The sequence below is a fragment of the Rhinolophus sinicus genome, chromosome 17 (assembly GCF_057876585.1).
Source record: "Rhinolophus sinicus isolate RSI-liver-muscle chromosome 17, RSI-T2T, whole genome shotgun sequence".
NCBI classification, from domain to species: Eukaryota; Metazoa; Chordata; class Mammalia; order Chiroptera; family Rhinolophidae; genus Rhinolophus; species Rhinolophus sinicus.
The window spans coordinates 169,096,201-169,112,489 of NC_142517.1; the positions used below are offsets into that span (position 1 = coordinate 169,096,201).

Sequence of the window (16,289 nt, forward strand, 5' to 3'; positions counted from 1 at the left end):
ACTTGCCCAAGAACCACCTATGTTGCTTAGCTGTATCACAGGATCGATATGTTTTATGGCCTATCTTGAAAGCTAAATCAAACTATTACCTTGTTTTATGGGAAAAATAGATTGTGAATTCTAAGTAGATAACTTAGAAATCAAACATCTGTGTTAGGACTTATTAGGATAAGGTGACCCCCTGGAAGGATTAGAGATTAAGCACATGGCCTTTGGATGATGGCAGACCTATGTGGCTATAAGGATACTCTCAATAGCAAGTGACATCAAACTAAACCCAAAGTGGCTTAAATAATAGGAAAATGTATTATGTTTCTTCACCAGAAAGCGACAGGTAGATTGGCTCCAGTAGGGACTTTTAAAAATCAGCAGAGCCACAGTATCATCAAGGACTCAGGTTTCCTCCATCTTTCTATACAACCAACTTTTGTGTTAGGTTTAGCTCTATGCTTATAGTAAAATGGTTGCATCAGTTTCAAGCATCATACCCAGATCCAATACCAAGAGGCACAGGACTCCTTTTCTATGGAGTGGAAATCTTTCGCTGACACCCCCATCAGTCTCATTGGCTAAAATTGCATCACATGTCCATGTCCAAACTCTCTGGTTAGGGAATTGGGGACTAATTACTGGCTTAAATCAATTAGGGTTCACCCATCCTGAGCCTGGGGCTGGGGTTGGTCTCCCCTGAATCACTTGACTTTGCAGAGGAGAGTGAATAATTGAAAAAAAAGAGGGAAAAGAAAGGGTTTTATTGGCAAGGAAAAAGAGAAGAATGGATGTTAGGTATGCTCTATGTAAGTTTAAACCTCTCTCTGACACTTGATAGTTATATGGTCCTAAGCAAGTAAATTTCTAATGCCTCAAATTCGTTAACTTTATAGTGCAAATAATACAAGCATCTAATTCATAGGATATTTGAGAATTATATGGAATCATATATGCAAATTGAATAATATGTTGCCTTGGACATAATTAATTGTCAACAATCTTAATTGTTATTAGTATCATTATTAGAAAAGAATAATATTTAAACTATATCTTTTTAAAATCCAGAAAATAGTCATTTATATTTTATTGACCCAAAATATTACAACAGTAATATATGGAGCTTCGTTTGTCAGTTATCGCTCAAAAGATCTGGTCAGAATTTTTTTTTTTTCCCCCTTTTCACTAGTGAGGCTGTTTTTGAAAGTTTGTAGGAAGTAACACACCACAGATGCACAGCAAATATGAAAACTGACCAAAATGTGTTGCAGCTTTTTCTAGCCTGGTTTTCATACCCCATCTACAGAGTGAGAACAGCTTCCAAACACAGAATTCCAAACAGCCACCCCTCCCAACAACTCACACCATAAAAATGGAATGTATAAAAGTCATAATTTGCTTTTTAAATTATCCACTGAGCTCCAGCAAAGTCTTAGCACATACCCTTCAAATTAATTTCCTCAGGGACTCCTCCAAATGGAAACATTCTAAAAAATACAAGTGCCCATATTTATAAATGATCCGCCACTAAGCAAATGATAACCAACTCTCTCCTGTCACCCTCCTGGTGGCCTGGGTAGTTTAGGCACGAGCAGGTCTTTATAAGGGACTTTAGGACTATAGGAAAAAAACACAGAATTCCAGAACAGAAAGGGACTGGAGACTTCATATCCAGGTAAGGAAACCAATGACTAGAGGAAAAAAAAAAAAGTTTCCTGCCCAAAGGCTTGTCATTAGTAGGAGCAAAGTCAGGACAAGAGTTGCTCAGCATCCCACACAGACCCTGCTTCTAGTCTCCTTTCATGCAGTGCTAACACAAACATTTCAGTTTTCACCCTAGAGAGGAAACTGTTGTTGTTTTGAAAAAAAAACACTGTCCTCCATTCTCAATTCTTAGGCTTGATTTGCATAAAATTGATCTCGTACTTCCCTCATGAGATGCTTGACCACAGAACTTGTATGTCCAATTTCCCTAGAGGTGATGGTTTCAGAGATAAGCATATTACCTAACCAGAGCCAGTGAAACAAAGGTTATGTTTGTTGGAGCCTTTGGGAAAGAAACCCTCTCTCGTACCTGCTGGATTTGAAGGTGTAAGGATGTAAAGCTTGGAAATACTGCCACTGTCTTGTCTCACAACCACTCAAAGCATCAGAAGGAGGCCATTCCAGAGCAAGCAAAACAAAAAGGTTAATCTGTTGACATTTTTACTCTGAATCACCTATGCTTACAGTCAACACTAGCCATCAATGTTTTGTCAGACTTTGTTTAAGCTGGTTTGGTTGGGTTGAAATACTCAAGAAAGGTGTTCATTAGTCGATCTCTTCTCGTTTTTTTCTCCTACCCTACTCCAGGTCCAAATGTCCAAGAGTCAATGCCATCATGATGTGTAGGTCATGGTGAGTACCACAAAGGGTTTGCTCTCCATGTAACACTGATGCCTGATGTTCATAGCCCAGGCTCTCTATTTTGGCCGTGATTATTGTTACACTCTTACCTATGCTGAGCTACTGAGTTTAGAATAAATGCTAAGCTGTCTAATCCTACAGTGCTACTCATGTTTTGCTTATTTGAAGGTTCTTGGCTGTTAGCTTCATCTTCATCTATGTTTCCCACCTGTGCCTGGTTATTTGTCACTTTCCTAGATAACTTCCCAAGGATAACTTTTTGACCTAATTTTCCTCTGAATATTATTTCTCTTTATTCCAAATCTCTTAGTTAACTCTTCATCTCCAGTCTACAGGTGCTAGCCTTCCATTCTAAAAACAGTATTAAAACAATCAATCAATCAAACAAACAAAAAACAAGTGTATGTCTCCATTAATAGATTTTTCTTTTTCCTACACTAGAAAATTCTTGAAAAACAGTCTGCAGAGCCATTCCACATTAATTACTCATACTACCATTGCCTGGCTGGTAGCATTTCCTCTTTATTGGGACTCCGCTTCAGATGTATTAGGAATCTGCTGACTGCATCCTGTGGTTCTCCCCATGGCACGTGACTTGCCCTTTTTAGTGACCCTGCTGTCCTCTGGCTTTCAGTACTCCACGTTCTTCAGGTACGTATCCTGCTTCTATTTCTACTCTTCCTAAGTCTCCTCTTCAGTAGCTCCTTGCCCAACTTTAAACACTTGTGTTCTCTATATCGGTCTTTAACTACCCTCTCACCCCACACCTCTGTTTGGCATTTTCATCCTCTCCCTTGACTTCAGTTACTAGGGTAACATGGTGAGCCACACTGAGATGGAGCTCCCAGAGTTTTGGAAACCTTAATGGTTGGAAATGAGGAAAACTGACATATGAAAAGTCGAAAAATAATTTGTTTTCTTCCACAGAGGTTTTGTTTTACTTTAAGAGGCAGACTGCTCTTTTGTTTTATGAAAAATCCTTTGAATAGGTCTTTAAGTTGCACCAAAATAAAGTGAAGGCCCTATGCTGGCATCGGACCAGAAGAGTGAGACAGTGTGCCTGCAAGAGGCTAAATAATATTTCTGGACAGCAACGGACAAGGTTGTCTCCACGGTGAGCACAGCTACGTCACTGTAGATTTTGTGTCCGTTAGAAAAATGTCTTCTGTCCCCCCTCTAAATAGGGATTTAGACTGCATAGTCTTTGAGCGTAGGCGTTGATTTTGGAGATGAATACACAACTTGACATCCATTTTGGTAGTTCCCTGCGTTTCTCTTGGCCTTAGAGTTTAAGATTCTGAACTCAGGATAGGAAAACATGCTGAAAGTCACCTGCATCAAGGATGGTAAGCTGGCTTCTGCAAGATGGGCTTAGACCTTAGAAGATGCAGGGAAATGCCTGGTAGGGGACTTCTATGGAAGACATTGAGTTATGGGTTCTGAGAGCATCCAACAGTCTTCTAGAGTTACAGGTGATTCTGCATTCAGGTTGGGGAAATGGGGGAAGGAACTGAGCTCGTTTGTGCTTGACAGCAGTACCAGTCTGTGGACTGCTGGATGTGAGGGGAAAACAGGTGACCTGCAGAGTAACTATTCAGCAGTTTGAAGCCAGAGAGGTGACTGCAGAGGCAAGTGACAGCCAAGACAGATTGGCAAAAGAAGTAAGCATTCCCTGAGCATTTTCAAAAACTTTAGGATGGGAAACATCAAAATTGCAAAGGAGCTCTGATTATTGAAATAAAAATAAAGCATCCAAAAAAATCTGAGACTCCCTAAATTATAATCCCCAAATTCACATCTTTAACTGGGACCCTGTTTCTGAGCTCTAGTGCCCATATATCCAGCATGTCCCAGACATAATTTTTTACTGTTTAAGTCCTTTTGCTAGAAACCATATCTTTAAGAAAGGGCATGGGGAGCTTTGCTAAAGAACAAAACTCATAGGTCAGCCCGATGGCTCAGGCGGTTAGAGCTCCATGCTCCTAACTCCGAAGGCTGCAGGTTCGATTCCCACATGGGCCCGTGGGCTCTCAACCACAAGGTTGCCAGTTCAATTCCTCAAGTGCCACAAGGGATGGTGGGCTCTGCCCCCTGCAACTAAGATTGAACACGGCACCTTGAGCTGAGCTGCCTCCCGGATGGCTCAGTTGGTTGGAGTGCGTCCTCTCAACCACAAGGTTGCCAGTTCAACTCCCGCAAGGGATGGTGGGCTGCGCCCCCTGCAACTAGCAATGGCAACTGGACCTGGAGCTGAGCTGCACCCTCCACAACTAAGACCGAAAGGACAACAACTTGACTTGGAAAAAAGTCCTGGGAGTACATACTGTTCCCCAATAAAGTCCTGTTCCCCTTCCCCAATAAAAAAAAAAAAAATCTAAAAAAAAAAAGAACAAAACTCATTAACATTAAGCAATACCTGCACGTTTAAGCATATCTGGTTTGGAATCTTGACTTTGTACAATTCTTACTCCATATTATTCCCTCTGGTGATGACTTATTGCTACTTAGTGATTCCTCTTGCAATCTGCCAGTGTGCTTGGGTTTCTTTCCATAACTCCGAATCTCCCTGTTTGTTTCTTGCAGTATTGGTCCTCCGGCTTAGGTTTATCTTCCAAGCTCTTGACTCATTTCTAGCCACTAGTTATCTGCACAGTTATACTCCTGGTTGTGATGACCAGTGTGCCTGATATCCACGTCAGGTACTCAATAAACATTAATTTCATAAGTGAATATTTCTTTGTAAATCCCTGTAGAGGTGCTTGATGATTTCAAGGGACTTAGCCTTTGAGGTACCCTGGACTTCAGGATCTACCAGACTAACTTCTTTAAGTACTGACTGACACCTCATTCAAGGTTATCTCTCAATTGAGGATGTATTTTTTTTTATCAAGACGTGTATCCTATCAAGGTTCCTTTCCTTCCATTTGCACTTTCCTTTCATTTCCTTATAATTTGAAACCACTCTTTATTTTCTCATGACCAAAAACTGCTTTCAAGAAATTATTTGATATTTTCACTAGGAGGCATAAATTGTATATCTTAATGTGTTATATACCCAGAAATATTTGCATTTGGTTAGTACAAACAAAGGTTATCATTTAACTTTCTGTCAGATATTGTGCTACATTTATCCCTCAGATCAAACCTGTGAGGTCAGCATTGCCATTATGTTAATTTTACAGAAAATGAAGGTAGGACCTATAGACGTTAAGTACAAAACTTGTTTAAAGAAAGGGAGCATTGAATGGGGGACCCAGGCTTTGAACAACCCAATTTTTTTTTAATCCAGAGTCTGTGCTGTAACTACGGTAATCATAACTTGGATTGGTTCACATTAAGAAAATGAAGTTGTAAATTGTGTTGTTAGGCAGTATGAATAAGGATAATCTCTCTCTCTGAAGAATGCCTCCCAATCAGCTGCCTGCCCTCAGCAATTCATGAGGCCAAGGATGCTACGTTGGCTGGCAACATCCCAATCCAAATAAGGACAATCAAACAGAAATTTTTTTGTGGACCACAGGTTTCTGGATTACGACTGAGCAGCTTTGAAAAAGAATAGCCTCTAGGGATACATCTGAAAGCAGGGCTCATAAAATATTGGTATTTGCATTTGAAAATGTCTTGTTAAAAAACCAACAAACAGTCCTATTCATTAGGGAATTGTGCTATAATCCCTCAGAGAAGGTCAGATTCAAATTCTATCAGAACTGTTTCTATTTTTCTCACTCAAATCATCTTTCAAGAGAGATTTTTGTTTTGATTTGTTTTCTTAACTGAAACCCTGCAGTCACTAAGGCTTAGTAGGAAAAGGTGTGTGTGTGTGTGTGTGTGTGTGTGTGTCTGTTAAACTAATTCATAATTTCTGTTTCATCTTGCTTTATTATGTGTTGACCTTTTAATGCAGCCAAGTCCAAATTTCAAAAAAGTGCCTCTCTGGAACACTCACTGAAACATTTTTTTCTAGAAAGAGAATTTTCCATTAAAAAACATCTCAGGAGTCATCAGGTTTTTAAAGTTTAAAAGCAACTGAATACTTCTTCACCCCTCCTCCTTCTAAATCATCTGTTTTACTGAAATTCCTAAGGTAAATGCAATTTTAATAACTGTACACATATCTCAAGAAAAACAGCCTGCTGTATGTTTGCTGCTGTATGTCTTACTAAGTTTATAGGAAATCAAACTACATTAGGTATTGTTGCTCCAAAATTTCATGAGTTGATATTTTCATCATGAAGTCACAGCGTTAGAAGATACATACGAAGTAATCGTAGGTTCTACCTGTGGCATGATGGTCAGTGTTTAACCACAGGCTCTCCAGGGGGGAAAAAAAAATTCTGATTTGTACTATTTTCCAATTTCCATGATGTAAATACTCCCACTGCAGCCAATTTAAGCTTATCAATGTGACATCCCTTAAGGCAGAATTGAGAAGAGATGCAACCACAGTCGGGACCCCCACTAGATCTGACAAACCTGGAAGCACGTGAGCATTCATCAACAATTTCCAGTAAGTCTCTGAAATAGCTTTTTGGTCGGATGTTATGAAAGGGATGAAGATGAGAACTTTGTTTAATAGCCCAAGCCCTAGAGCAAGGCTGCAAGACCATAACTCCACTCTTTAAGTTACTCTCTGTTATTTCAGGTAAGCTATGTAACTTGTCTGTGACTCTATTTCCTCATATGTAAAATGCTAATGAATAAAATTTCTATCTTATAGGATTACTGTGATGATTAAATAAAATAGTGCATTAAAATGCTTCAAAGAATCCTTGGCACATACCAAGACATAATAATAGGATATTAGTGATAAATGTTAAGCATTGTTTTTCCAGAATTTACAGTTCCAACTATCAGAAAATTTTACACGTTGTCATCTAAATCTTTCAGGGATCATTAAAAACCACCCAGCTTTATAGCAATACTCTGAGAGGAGCCACTTAGAGAGGGAAGAGCAATGAGTAAGAAGTCATACCCTAGTTTCTAGTCCCAGTTTTGCCATGCCTAGGTCTGTGACCTTTGGCAAACCATTTTACTTCTCGTTAATAAAGTGCAGAAAGTAAAGATCACCCTGCCAACTGCATTGTAGTGAGACTAATATGAGGTAATGAAGCTAAGAACTCTTGGAAGGTGGTACAAATGTGGAGCATTATTATTAATAGATGCATGGAAGCATTAAAATAAAATAGTAAAAGTTTTGTGAGATTTGAGTAAAAATTGGGAATGATGTAGTATTAAGAACTGGGATGCTTTTTGTAAAGAGCAACAAAACAAAACAAAACCCCACAATTTTACCATGAAGCAGTTAACTTTCTTCTTCCCAAAAAAGCAATTTTCAAATGAAAAGCAGCTATACTTTGAAATGTAACACATGTTTAATGAATCAAGTATCGTAGGGAACTGAGGTGATAAAATATCTATGAAATTATAACTTTCTGAGAAAGTAAATACAACAGAAAAACTAATAAATATTGCACATAATATCCACCAAATGAAAAAGGAGATGGTGAGGCAAACCAGATGATTAGCATTATGCCATTATAAGATGAAAAATGGAAACACCCAAATAATTCTTAAACATTCTTTAGTTATATAAATAAACATAACTAAAAATATAAATAAAAAATAAAATGTCAAGGACATTTAACATGTTAAGTTCAGGCAACTTGTGAACAATAAGGACTGCAAATGAAAATGAATGAGCAAGGAAATTTATAGGAGCAACATCAGATTTTTTTAAGTTTACACTTTGAATCTCTGTTCACTTAGAAGAATCAGATACGTTTACATACGTTCAGTGAAAATTAACCAAGAAAACAATTCTGCATAGAGTTTATAATCTAAAAGTGTGCCTGTGATATTTTTTTCCCTTAACTATGACTCTAAGCCATGCTTTAACAGAATTTCATTCTGGGGACAAAGAAAAAAAATTATCTGTGCAATATAACCCTTGCCAAGCTCCCTTTTCTGTCAGTTATTAATGAAATTGCTGATTGTCTGATATTAAAAAGTTCAGTATGTGATATAGGAAGATCTCTAAGTTTCCTTATATAGGGGTAAAAAAAAAAATGCAAAATGAAAACCTGTGTATATAGTATGCTATCATGAAAGGAAAAGAGAAAAACATGAAATAAAAATTTGTAGTAAGTCATTTGAAATATACAGAGGAAATTTAAGAGTTGCGACTTTGAATAGATTGCATCAAGCATGGAGGCCAGACTTTCATGAGGCACCTTTCTACATTATTTTGATTTTTTAATCATGTGAATTTATTACCCATTAAACAACATTGTGTGTGTGTGTGTGCATGTGTGTGTGCGTGTGTGTGTGTGTTTAAGCCCAGTACATACCAAAAAATAAAAAACTTCAATCTCATTTGTGGTTTGACATTTCTTACCTTCCCAAGCTCGGGCCTGACCCGGGCATGGACACCTGCAGAAGTGAAGGGGTCGGATGGATGCTTCGCTCTCTATGTACCCTCTCCTGTCCCACTCACTCTGCTACTTCTCATTGTTCAGAATGTGGTGGGGCGGGGGGGCGGAGGCAGGAAATTGCAGGGGTCAAAGGGTCTTACAAGACTAGTGCATTTGGTGTCTGTGTGACAAATGCCCAAATGAAGGTTATTTTTTATTACTGGGCAGCTTTTGTGGGTCCTTCAGACAACTCACTACACTGATATTTAGGTTGAAGTTCTATGATTTCTACCTTGGCTCTTATATCAATAATCACCTCTATGAATCCTCTTTTTCACTTTCTGAAGTCAGTATTCTTTGGCCAATCTCTTCAAAAGACCTCTACTCTATCCACCTCATGATTTTGGAAAAACTCAGTGCCTTTTCTCTGCTAAATTCTGGAGGGTCCCTCCAAAGTGTCCCTCTTAACTGGGAATTCAGTGTAGTCCTTATCAGCTGCTGCCTTTATCTCCCAGATGAGAGTTGGGAACCAGTCTCTGTACCCTCTGAACTCCAAATGACACTGGTCAAATCTCCCCAGAACTGTCACTGAGTTTTCTATTAGCACCGGGAGCCTCAGGATCCCCTCCCATTACTTGAGGTCAGGGGTAAGTACCCCCTTAGAGAAGAAAGAAAATGCACAGGTCTCCCTTTAGGCCAGGGTTTCTTAACCTTCATACTATTAACACTGTGGGCTGGACAGTTCATTGTTGTAGGGGAGTTTCCTTCACATTGTGGTATGTTTAGCAGCATCCCTAGCCTCTACCCATCACATAGCAGCAGCACACCTCCAAAATATCTCCAGACATTGCCAAATGCCCCCTGGAAAGTAAATAGCCTGAGTGAGAGCCACAGCACACAGCACTAGGCTGACATCCCGCTTCAAATAAATCCCCATTTCTGAATGTCCTTACCACTTTGCTAATTATGAGGAGGCTAGCTGATGAGGTTTAGGGGATGGTCAAATACATATTTGAGACTGCCCTTAGAAAGCCCTGCACAGAAGGTCTCATACATACATCTCATAAGAATGTGTGGGCATGTGACACCCATTTTCTCAGAAGGAATGCTGAAATCTTGAGATAAATGGAAAATCCTTACATTACTGAAAATCAGTGTAAACTGACATCTGTTTCTGACATTTAAAACCTGGGCCTAAGGACCATGAGGGTAGGGGGATAGGCGACTTCAATTTATTCATTTTATGACTTTACCAGTATTGTTTGACTACTTTTTGGTATTCAAGCAAATGTGTATTTTTTTGTTTAAAGATCATAGTCCAGTAAAATGGTTACATTAAGAAGAACTTTTTAAATTTAAATAAGATTTGATGCTGGTTTCATGACTAAGATATACTAAATTCATGTTTGACATAAAGAAAGAGGACAAAAGGGGAGAGAGGCAAAGCAGATAAAAGGGAGAGGAGGTAAAAACTTACCTTGTTTCATCGATATAAACCGCTTCCAGCACAGATGCTGCATATTCAATATTCTTCTTTAAGTCTATGATGTTAACATCACCTTTTTCCAGCTGCTTCACTAAGCATCTTAGTCTATTTCAAAAAAGTAGCAAAAAGAGAGAGAAATAAAAAGATTTATTATAACTATACGGAAAATAGTCCAGTATTAAATACACAAATCGAGTAAAACTTTTAACATATCTTTCTGGGTCATCAAATAGAAAACAAAGTTGCTAGTCTAGGTACCATTTTTCAAGGACACTCTTTCTGAAAATTCGAGGCAATATAGATATTTTCATAAAAGTATAATTCCTAACACTAGAACTTATTTTATGGCTGTTCTGCTTTTTCAGAGGAGGCACTAAGAGAATATTTAAAGGGTACTCTTTTGACCAGTACTATAGCAATTATTCACTGTACATAGCAATAGAAACAAAAATGAAAGGCAAAAGATCCAAGAAAGTATAATTAAGATGAGAAAAAAACATGTACAAATGTGTGTTTTTACTGCAATGCTTTTTAACTTGAGACAAATCTATAAAATACATATTTTCTCTTGTTTCTATCCATAGGATGATATGTCCAAATTCTCTGAGGAATTTTAAGGCAGAGATCAGCTAAGCCATGTCTGGATTCCTGAATCACAGAAACTGTGAGATAATTAATGTTACTGTTTTAAGCCACTAAATTTTGGGATAACTTTTTATGTAGCAATAGGTATCTCATGGAGTAAGACAGTACACATTACCTCAATAAGTTCCTAACACTTTTAGAAACATTATGCATTATTTATAAACCAAGTGTTTCTGAAGATATTGCCCTATAGTAGGCAGAAAAAGAAAACACATTTGTTATCCTCTACCTACTGTAAATAAATAATGTAAGAACAATTTATCCATTTTCCTAAGTCAGCAGATAGAATTTAATTCCATTTCTGAGCCAAGGTATTTCAGAGAGAATGGAATACATCTGTTTTTAGGCACTATCTTAGAGATAGTGTAGCAGGTTTTCTGAAAATTTACTTTGGATGATTTCCAGCACCAAGGCCAGGGTATAAAGACAAGTTAAAATTTTTAGCAAGGGTATTTGACATTCCTCCATCAATAAGACACACTTTATTTCTCCATGGAAAGAAGTTACACCTAAATTAAAACATTTTATTCAGGAAGCTACAAATAATTACTTTTTGTACTACACACTTCTGTGGGAAAAAATATTAGCACACAACAATATTGCAAAATAAATTCTGTGTACCAATAAATAAGTCGTATTTGTACAAAGGAAGTAAAACAAAACAAAAGAAAACAAAAGTAACAACTAGAACAGGTTACTTAGAAAGGAAAAACTAAACCTGGCTTTCAGGCTTGCGTAAAACAATGAATGTGATAACAATGAAGCAACATATTAATTTTGAGATTTTTTTTAATGTTTATGACCCAATCACATTATACTTATTGAAATTACTTTTTATATGTGAAAGTAGAAGAAAGTTTCACAGCTCTGCAATGGTTTAAAAATGTATTACTTGTGTATCTTTCTTGTGAAAATTACTTGGTAAAGCTTGGTTATATTTGGTTGTATGACATGGTTTTAAAAACAAGTACTACAGATGGTTGTGCTCCTTATTTCTGAATAAATGAACTCTATGAGTTAGCAATTTTCTCCACTGAAAAAATAAATTTTGCGCTCTCTTGAAACTAGGTATGGCCGTGGAACTTCTGGCCCAGGAGAACAAATGCAGTTTGTTGAGTAAGAGTTTCAGAATAATTATTTTTAGGAAGACTAATTCAGCTGGAAGGGGATCTCATTTATCCCTTGCCCATTTCTTACTGCTTGGAATGCAGTGGAATTGCCTCAGGGTTCAGCAGCCATCTAGAATCATGAAGTGACAAGGCAAAAGGAAGCCACCCACTAAGAATGACAGAGAAGGAAGGAAGATGGAAGTGACCTGGATTACACGCTGTGAAGCCACTTGAATGAAATCACCTACCTCTGGACTTACTTCCTATGAGAGTAAGAAAGTATTTGGTGTAAATCACTATTATTTTGTGATTTCTTTTATATGCAACTGAACACAATCCTAACTGATAAATGAAAAGCGTAAGAAATGACTCAGAGAACGCAAGAATGGAGAAATTGTCACATAAAATGAGAGGGGATACTCCTGGAAAACTACCTGCAGGTGCACTTCCTAGCTTATGACAGCCTGCAGGTAGGTGTTCCCAGGGAAATCATCAGATCGCCATCAAATCACTAGATCACATCTGATGAAAACTGTGACATCAAGAGGCTCTAATACTTGCACAATGAAGACACTCTTTTGTAGAGACATGTTGATGTAGCTTAAAAACAACAAATGCTATGACTTGTATGTCTAAATAAGGGTATAAACCTATAGTCTGACACAAGAAATGGATCTGAAAAAATATGTCAAAAAGGTTTTACCACCCAATTAGAAAATCTAGTTAGATATGGAGATAACTGTAAAACATTACCATCCAAACACTAGCACGCGTGCATGTGTGCACATACACATACACACACACACACACACACACACACACACACTAATTTAACTATGTTAACCCAAAAAGACTGGAAGGGAATATATATTTTTGCATTACTGAGATTTCGTTCTCCTTTATTCCCTTTGCCTGTATGCACCAAATTTCCTTTAATGAGTACTTATTTTTATTTACATAAAAAGAAAAACCTTTGTATTGTAAAAAGATTATTAATGATTATAACAGTGGGTTAATGGAATAATTTATATAATTATTATTCCAATTGTGAATTTGCTTTTTAATCAATTTATGCATATAATAATTCCCAACAGTCTTATTTAGGCTAGTACTTCACTTTCTTTATAGACAATACAAAGCCAACATCTTCATAAATCATTTTCAAATGACATACATTATAAACTTGTGGATTCCAAAGCATTAAGGCTTTACTGCATATATCTGTACACGTTTTTTAATTTCTTAAAGAAGATAACTATAGACCATCAAGAAACAACCTATCAATGAACATGCCTCATGAACTTAAATGGAAAAAATCCTTAACATTTTAGGAAATCAAATCTACCAACATACAAAAGAACAGTATATCATAAAATAGATTTATCCCAGTGATACAAGGTTTTTATGAGATTGAAATGTTAATCAATGTAACTCACTATATTAAGAGACTAAGTTATGAAGCAGGTCAGTGGTTGTCTAGGAACGGGGGAGGTGGGGATCACGGAGGAGAGAAAGGGGAGGAAACATTAGAGGATAATGGAAATGTTAATTTTCTTGATTGTGGAGATGGTTTCATAAGTATGGACACATATATGCATACTTATCAAATTATAAATTAAAAACTGAAATATGCAATCATTAATTTGAGATAGAAAAAGAATATAGGCTAAATAGATGCTTCTGTTATATATCTTAATTTTTTATCTATTTTATAAAAATAGCTAAAATTCTAATATATATTATCAAAGGCATGAAAAAATCCAAAGAAACATTAAACATTTAATGATCTTTTCCCAAAGAGAATGACGCTAATCTTTGATAATTCATAAGATTTTAAAAATCAACCTGAATATTATGAAAAGAACGGTGTTTGATCTTAGCTTTTTGGAGGGACTTCCTTACAATCTGATGATTAGAACACTTAAAAGAAGACAGAAATGAAAATAGAAACATCATCTTTGAAAAGAATTGATTGGCTCTGTAGTTCAGTCAAACAGTTGCAGAAGAGAAATAATTTCTACCTTTGAACAAAGAGTACTGAGCTGTAGAAAATGATTGAGTATTTTTTTTATCCAAATATAGAACTGCCACTTTCCAAATGAAAAAAAAAATACTCCATATAAAATGATACAGTTTTCATAATCAATTACTGCAAAGACTCTAAGGTTATCTTCTAAGATATTGTGACCTAATATCTTGCAAAAAGACCCAATCTTGCAAAAAGACTATCTACATAACTAAGAATATTCTCATACTAAAAAATTTTGTTTATCTATGCGTGTCTTTATTAAGTCTAGGATATAAAATGCCCAGGATATCCCTAATGCTATTGACCATAAATCATAAATTAATAAGTAAAATTTAAAAGAGAATTGATAATCATTATATTCCTATCAATGCCCCTATTTGTGACCTGATTGAAATACAAAAGTGAGAAAGTATGGTTGTCAGAACATTGTAATAAGAAGTAGAAGAGGTAATGCTAAAAGAATATCTATAGCAGATATTGATATTAACATTAAAATACTGCCATACATAGAAGTGCACAAAAACACACAAATAGGGATTGTCAGCACAAGAGGTTATGCAATTTTCAGTAAGTTCTGCTTGCCTCTGATACTAACATGATGAAAAAAAATGGTAAGAGGCCATAAATAATGAAATTGTCTTGTCTACTCTGCAGGCCAATGCTTAGGAAATTAAATCCTAACCTTAGTCTAAGAAGCAAAGCTTATAGATTTAAAGTCTGCTTAAGACATTTTTCTTTCACATAGGCAAATGTAATCATTGTAAAGTTCGTTGATACCTTTATTTTATGGGATAAATAATTACCCAAACAATTGGTATCATTTGAAAAATGAGAACAATTGTATGGTAAATATTATTGGTCTTTGATATAAGTTAATATTCTACATTTAAAGGAGCATTGAGATGGAGACTATATGATGAAAAAGTATTGTTTTTAAGTACAAAAGAATATATAATTATTCTCATTCTTATCCCAAAATCACAATTCAGGTAAACTATCACTTTATTTCAAGAATAAACTTTTTATTACAGAAATGGGCATTGCATAATTTCCAGCGTGTTAAAGAATTCCTTTTAAGTACAGAGATACAAACACTGAAACAGTTTGAAATGTTTTCAAGATCATGTTTTTCCTCCTTGGAAGCAAAAGAATAGTAAGACCATTTTAACACTAAAGAGGGAACCAACCATTTATGCCCGGTTACTGTTACTCCTCTGAAATTCTACGGGCAAGACAGACTCAAGAATTTTCTTAAAAGGTTATATATTTAAATAAATATGCATATTAAATATATATTAAATGCACACATTTAAATCTACGACATGTATCATAGATTTAAATATAATTTTTATTTATAAAATATATTTATTATTTTATATAGTGAATATATTTATATAAAATATGCACTTATATTTATATATTTTATATATAAATTTAAATCTATGTGTCTGATGAAGAAAAAGTAGGGAACTTTGCCTCTAGTAAGCATTTATTAACTAGAGAAGAAAGGTGAGGAATAGGGCACACACATAGCAGATCCACTGAAGAACAATTTAACATTTTCTGACATTCTATTGGACCTTAGAAAACACATACTTAGCACTAAGCTCAGGTAGCCCCACTTTGTGCTAAGCATCTTTCACTTGTCTCTCCAGACCCCCTCTACAGGTCTCTATGCTGCCCCTTACCCTGAGAAGGGAATGTAGAGTCTACATCAGGCATCCAGTTGTGTTTCACACATGGGGAGCATGAGCAGGAGATAGGAAGGAGGGAGAAGAGTGAGGTCATCATAGTATTCTCCTCTTCCCCCTGGAGGTTCACCCTCCACAGAAGGTCACTTGTCAGGCAGATGGAGTGCTCTCTCAACCTTCCTCTTTCTGTGTGTCTCTGTCTCCCCCGCTCTCTGTCATCAGGGATGACATCTCTGGAGACCGGTGTTACTAGCCCAAAAGCACTGTATTATCCCGGTGGTTCCCTACACTTTCCCACAACTGTAAATACTCTCTTTATGAAATCCTCCTCAAATTACCCTTTTCGACTGTGTCATCTTCTTGGCCTCGCTTCCATCGTACCTCCTAAAATGTTGTCTCCTCATACCAGAGACTTTCACTACAGACCTATGAGGGTGTTGAAAAGATGGTAGAGACAGGGCTTTAAAGTCAGTGGGGGCTCACACTATCTACATTCACCTTTTCCTGGTTTTCACGGAGAGGAGC

At 36.6% G+C, this 16,289-nt stretch overlaps 1 protein-coding gene across 7 annotated transcripts in view; it reads right to left on the reverse strand.

Annotated features, from left to right (window-relative positions):
- Positions 1-16,289, reverse strand: part of PDE1A (phosphodiesterase 1A) — a 403,166-nt gene that overhangs the window by 81,024 nt on the left and 305,853 nt on the right. For all 7 annotated transcript variants that reach the window (XM_074338956.2, XM_074338931.2, XM_074338941.2 and 4 more), the window contains one exon: positions 10,282-10,395. In XM_074338956.2, the coding sequence (XP_074195057.2) occupies positions 10,282-10,395 (114 nt within the window). The remainder of the gene's footprint in view (positions 1-10,281; positions 10,396-16,289) is intronic.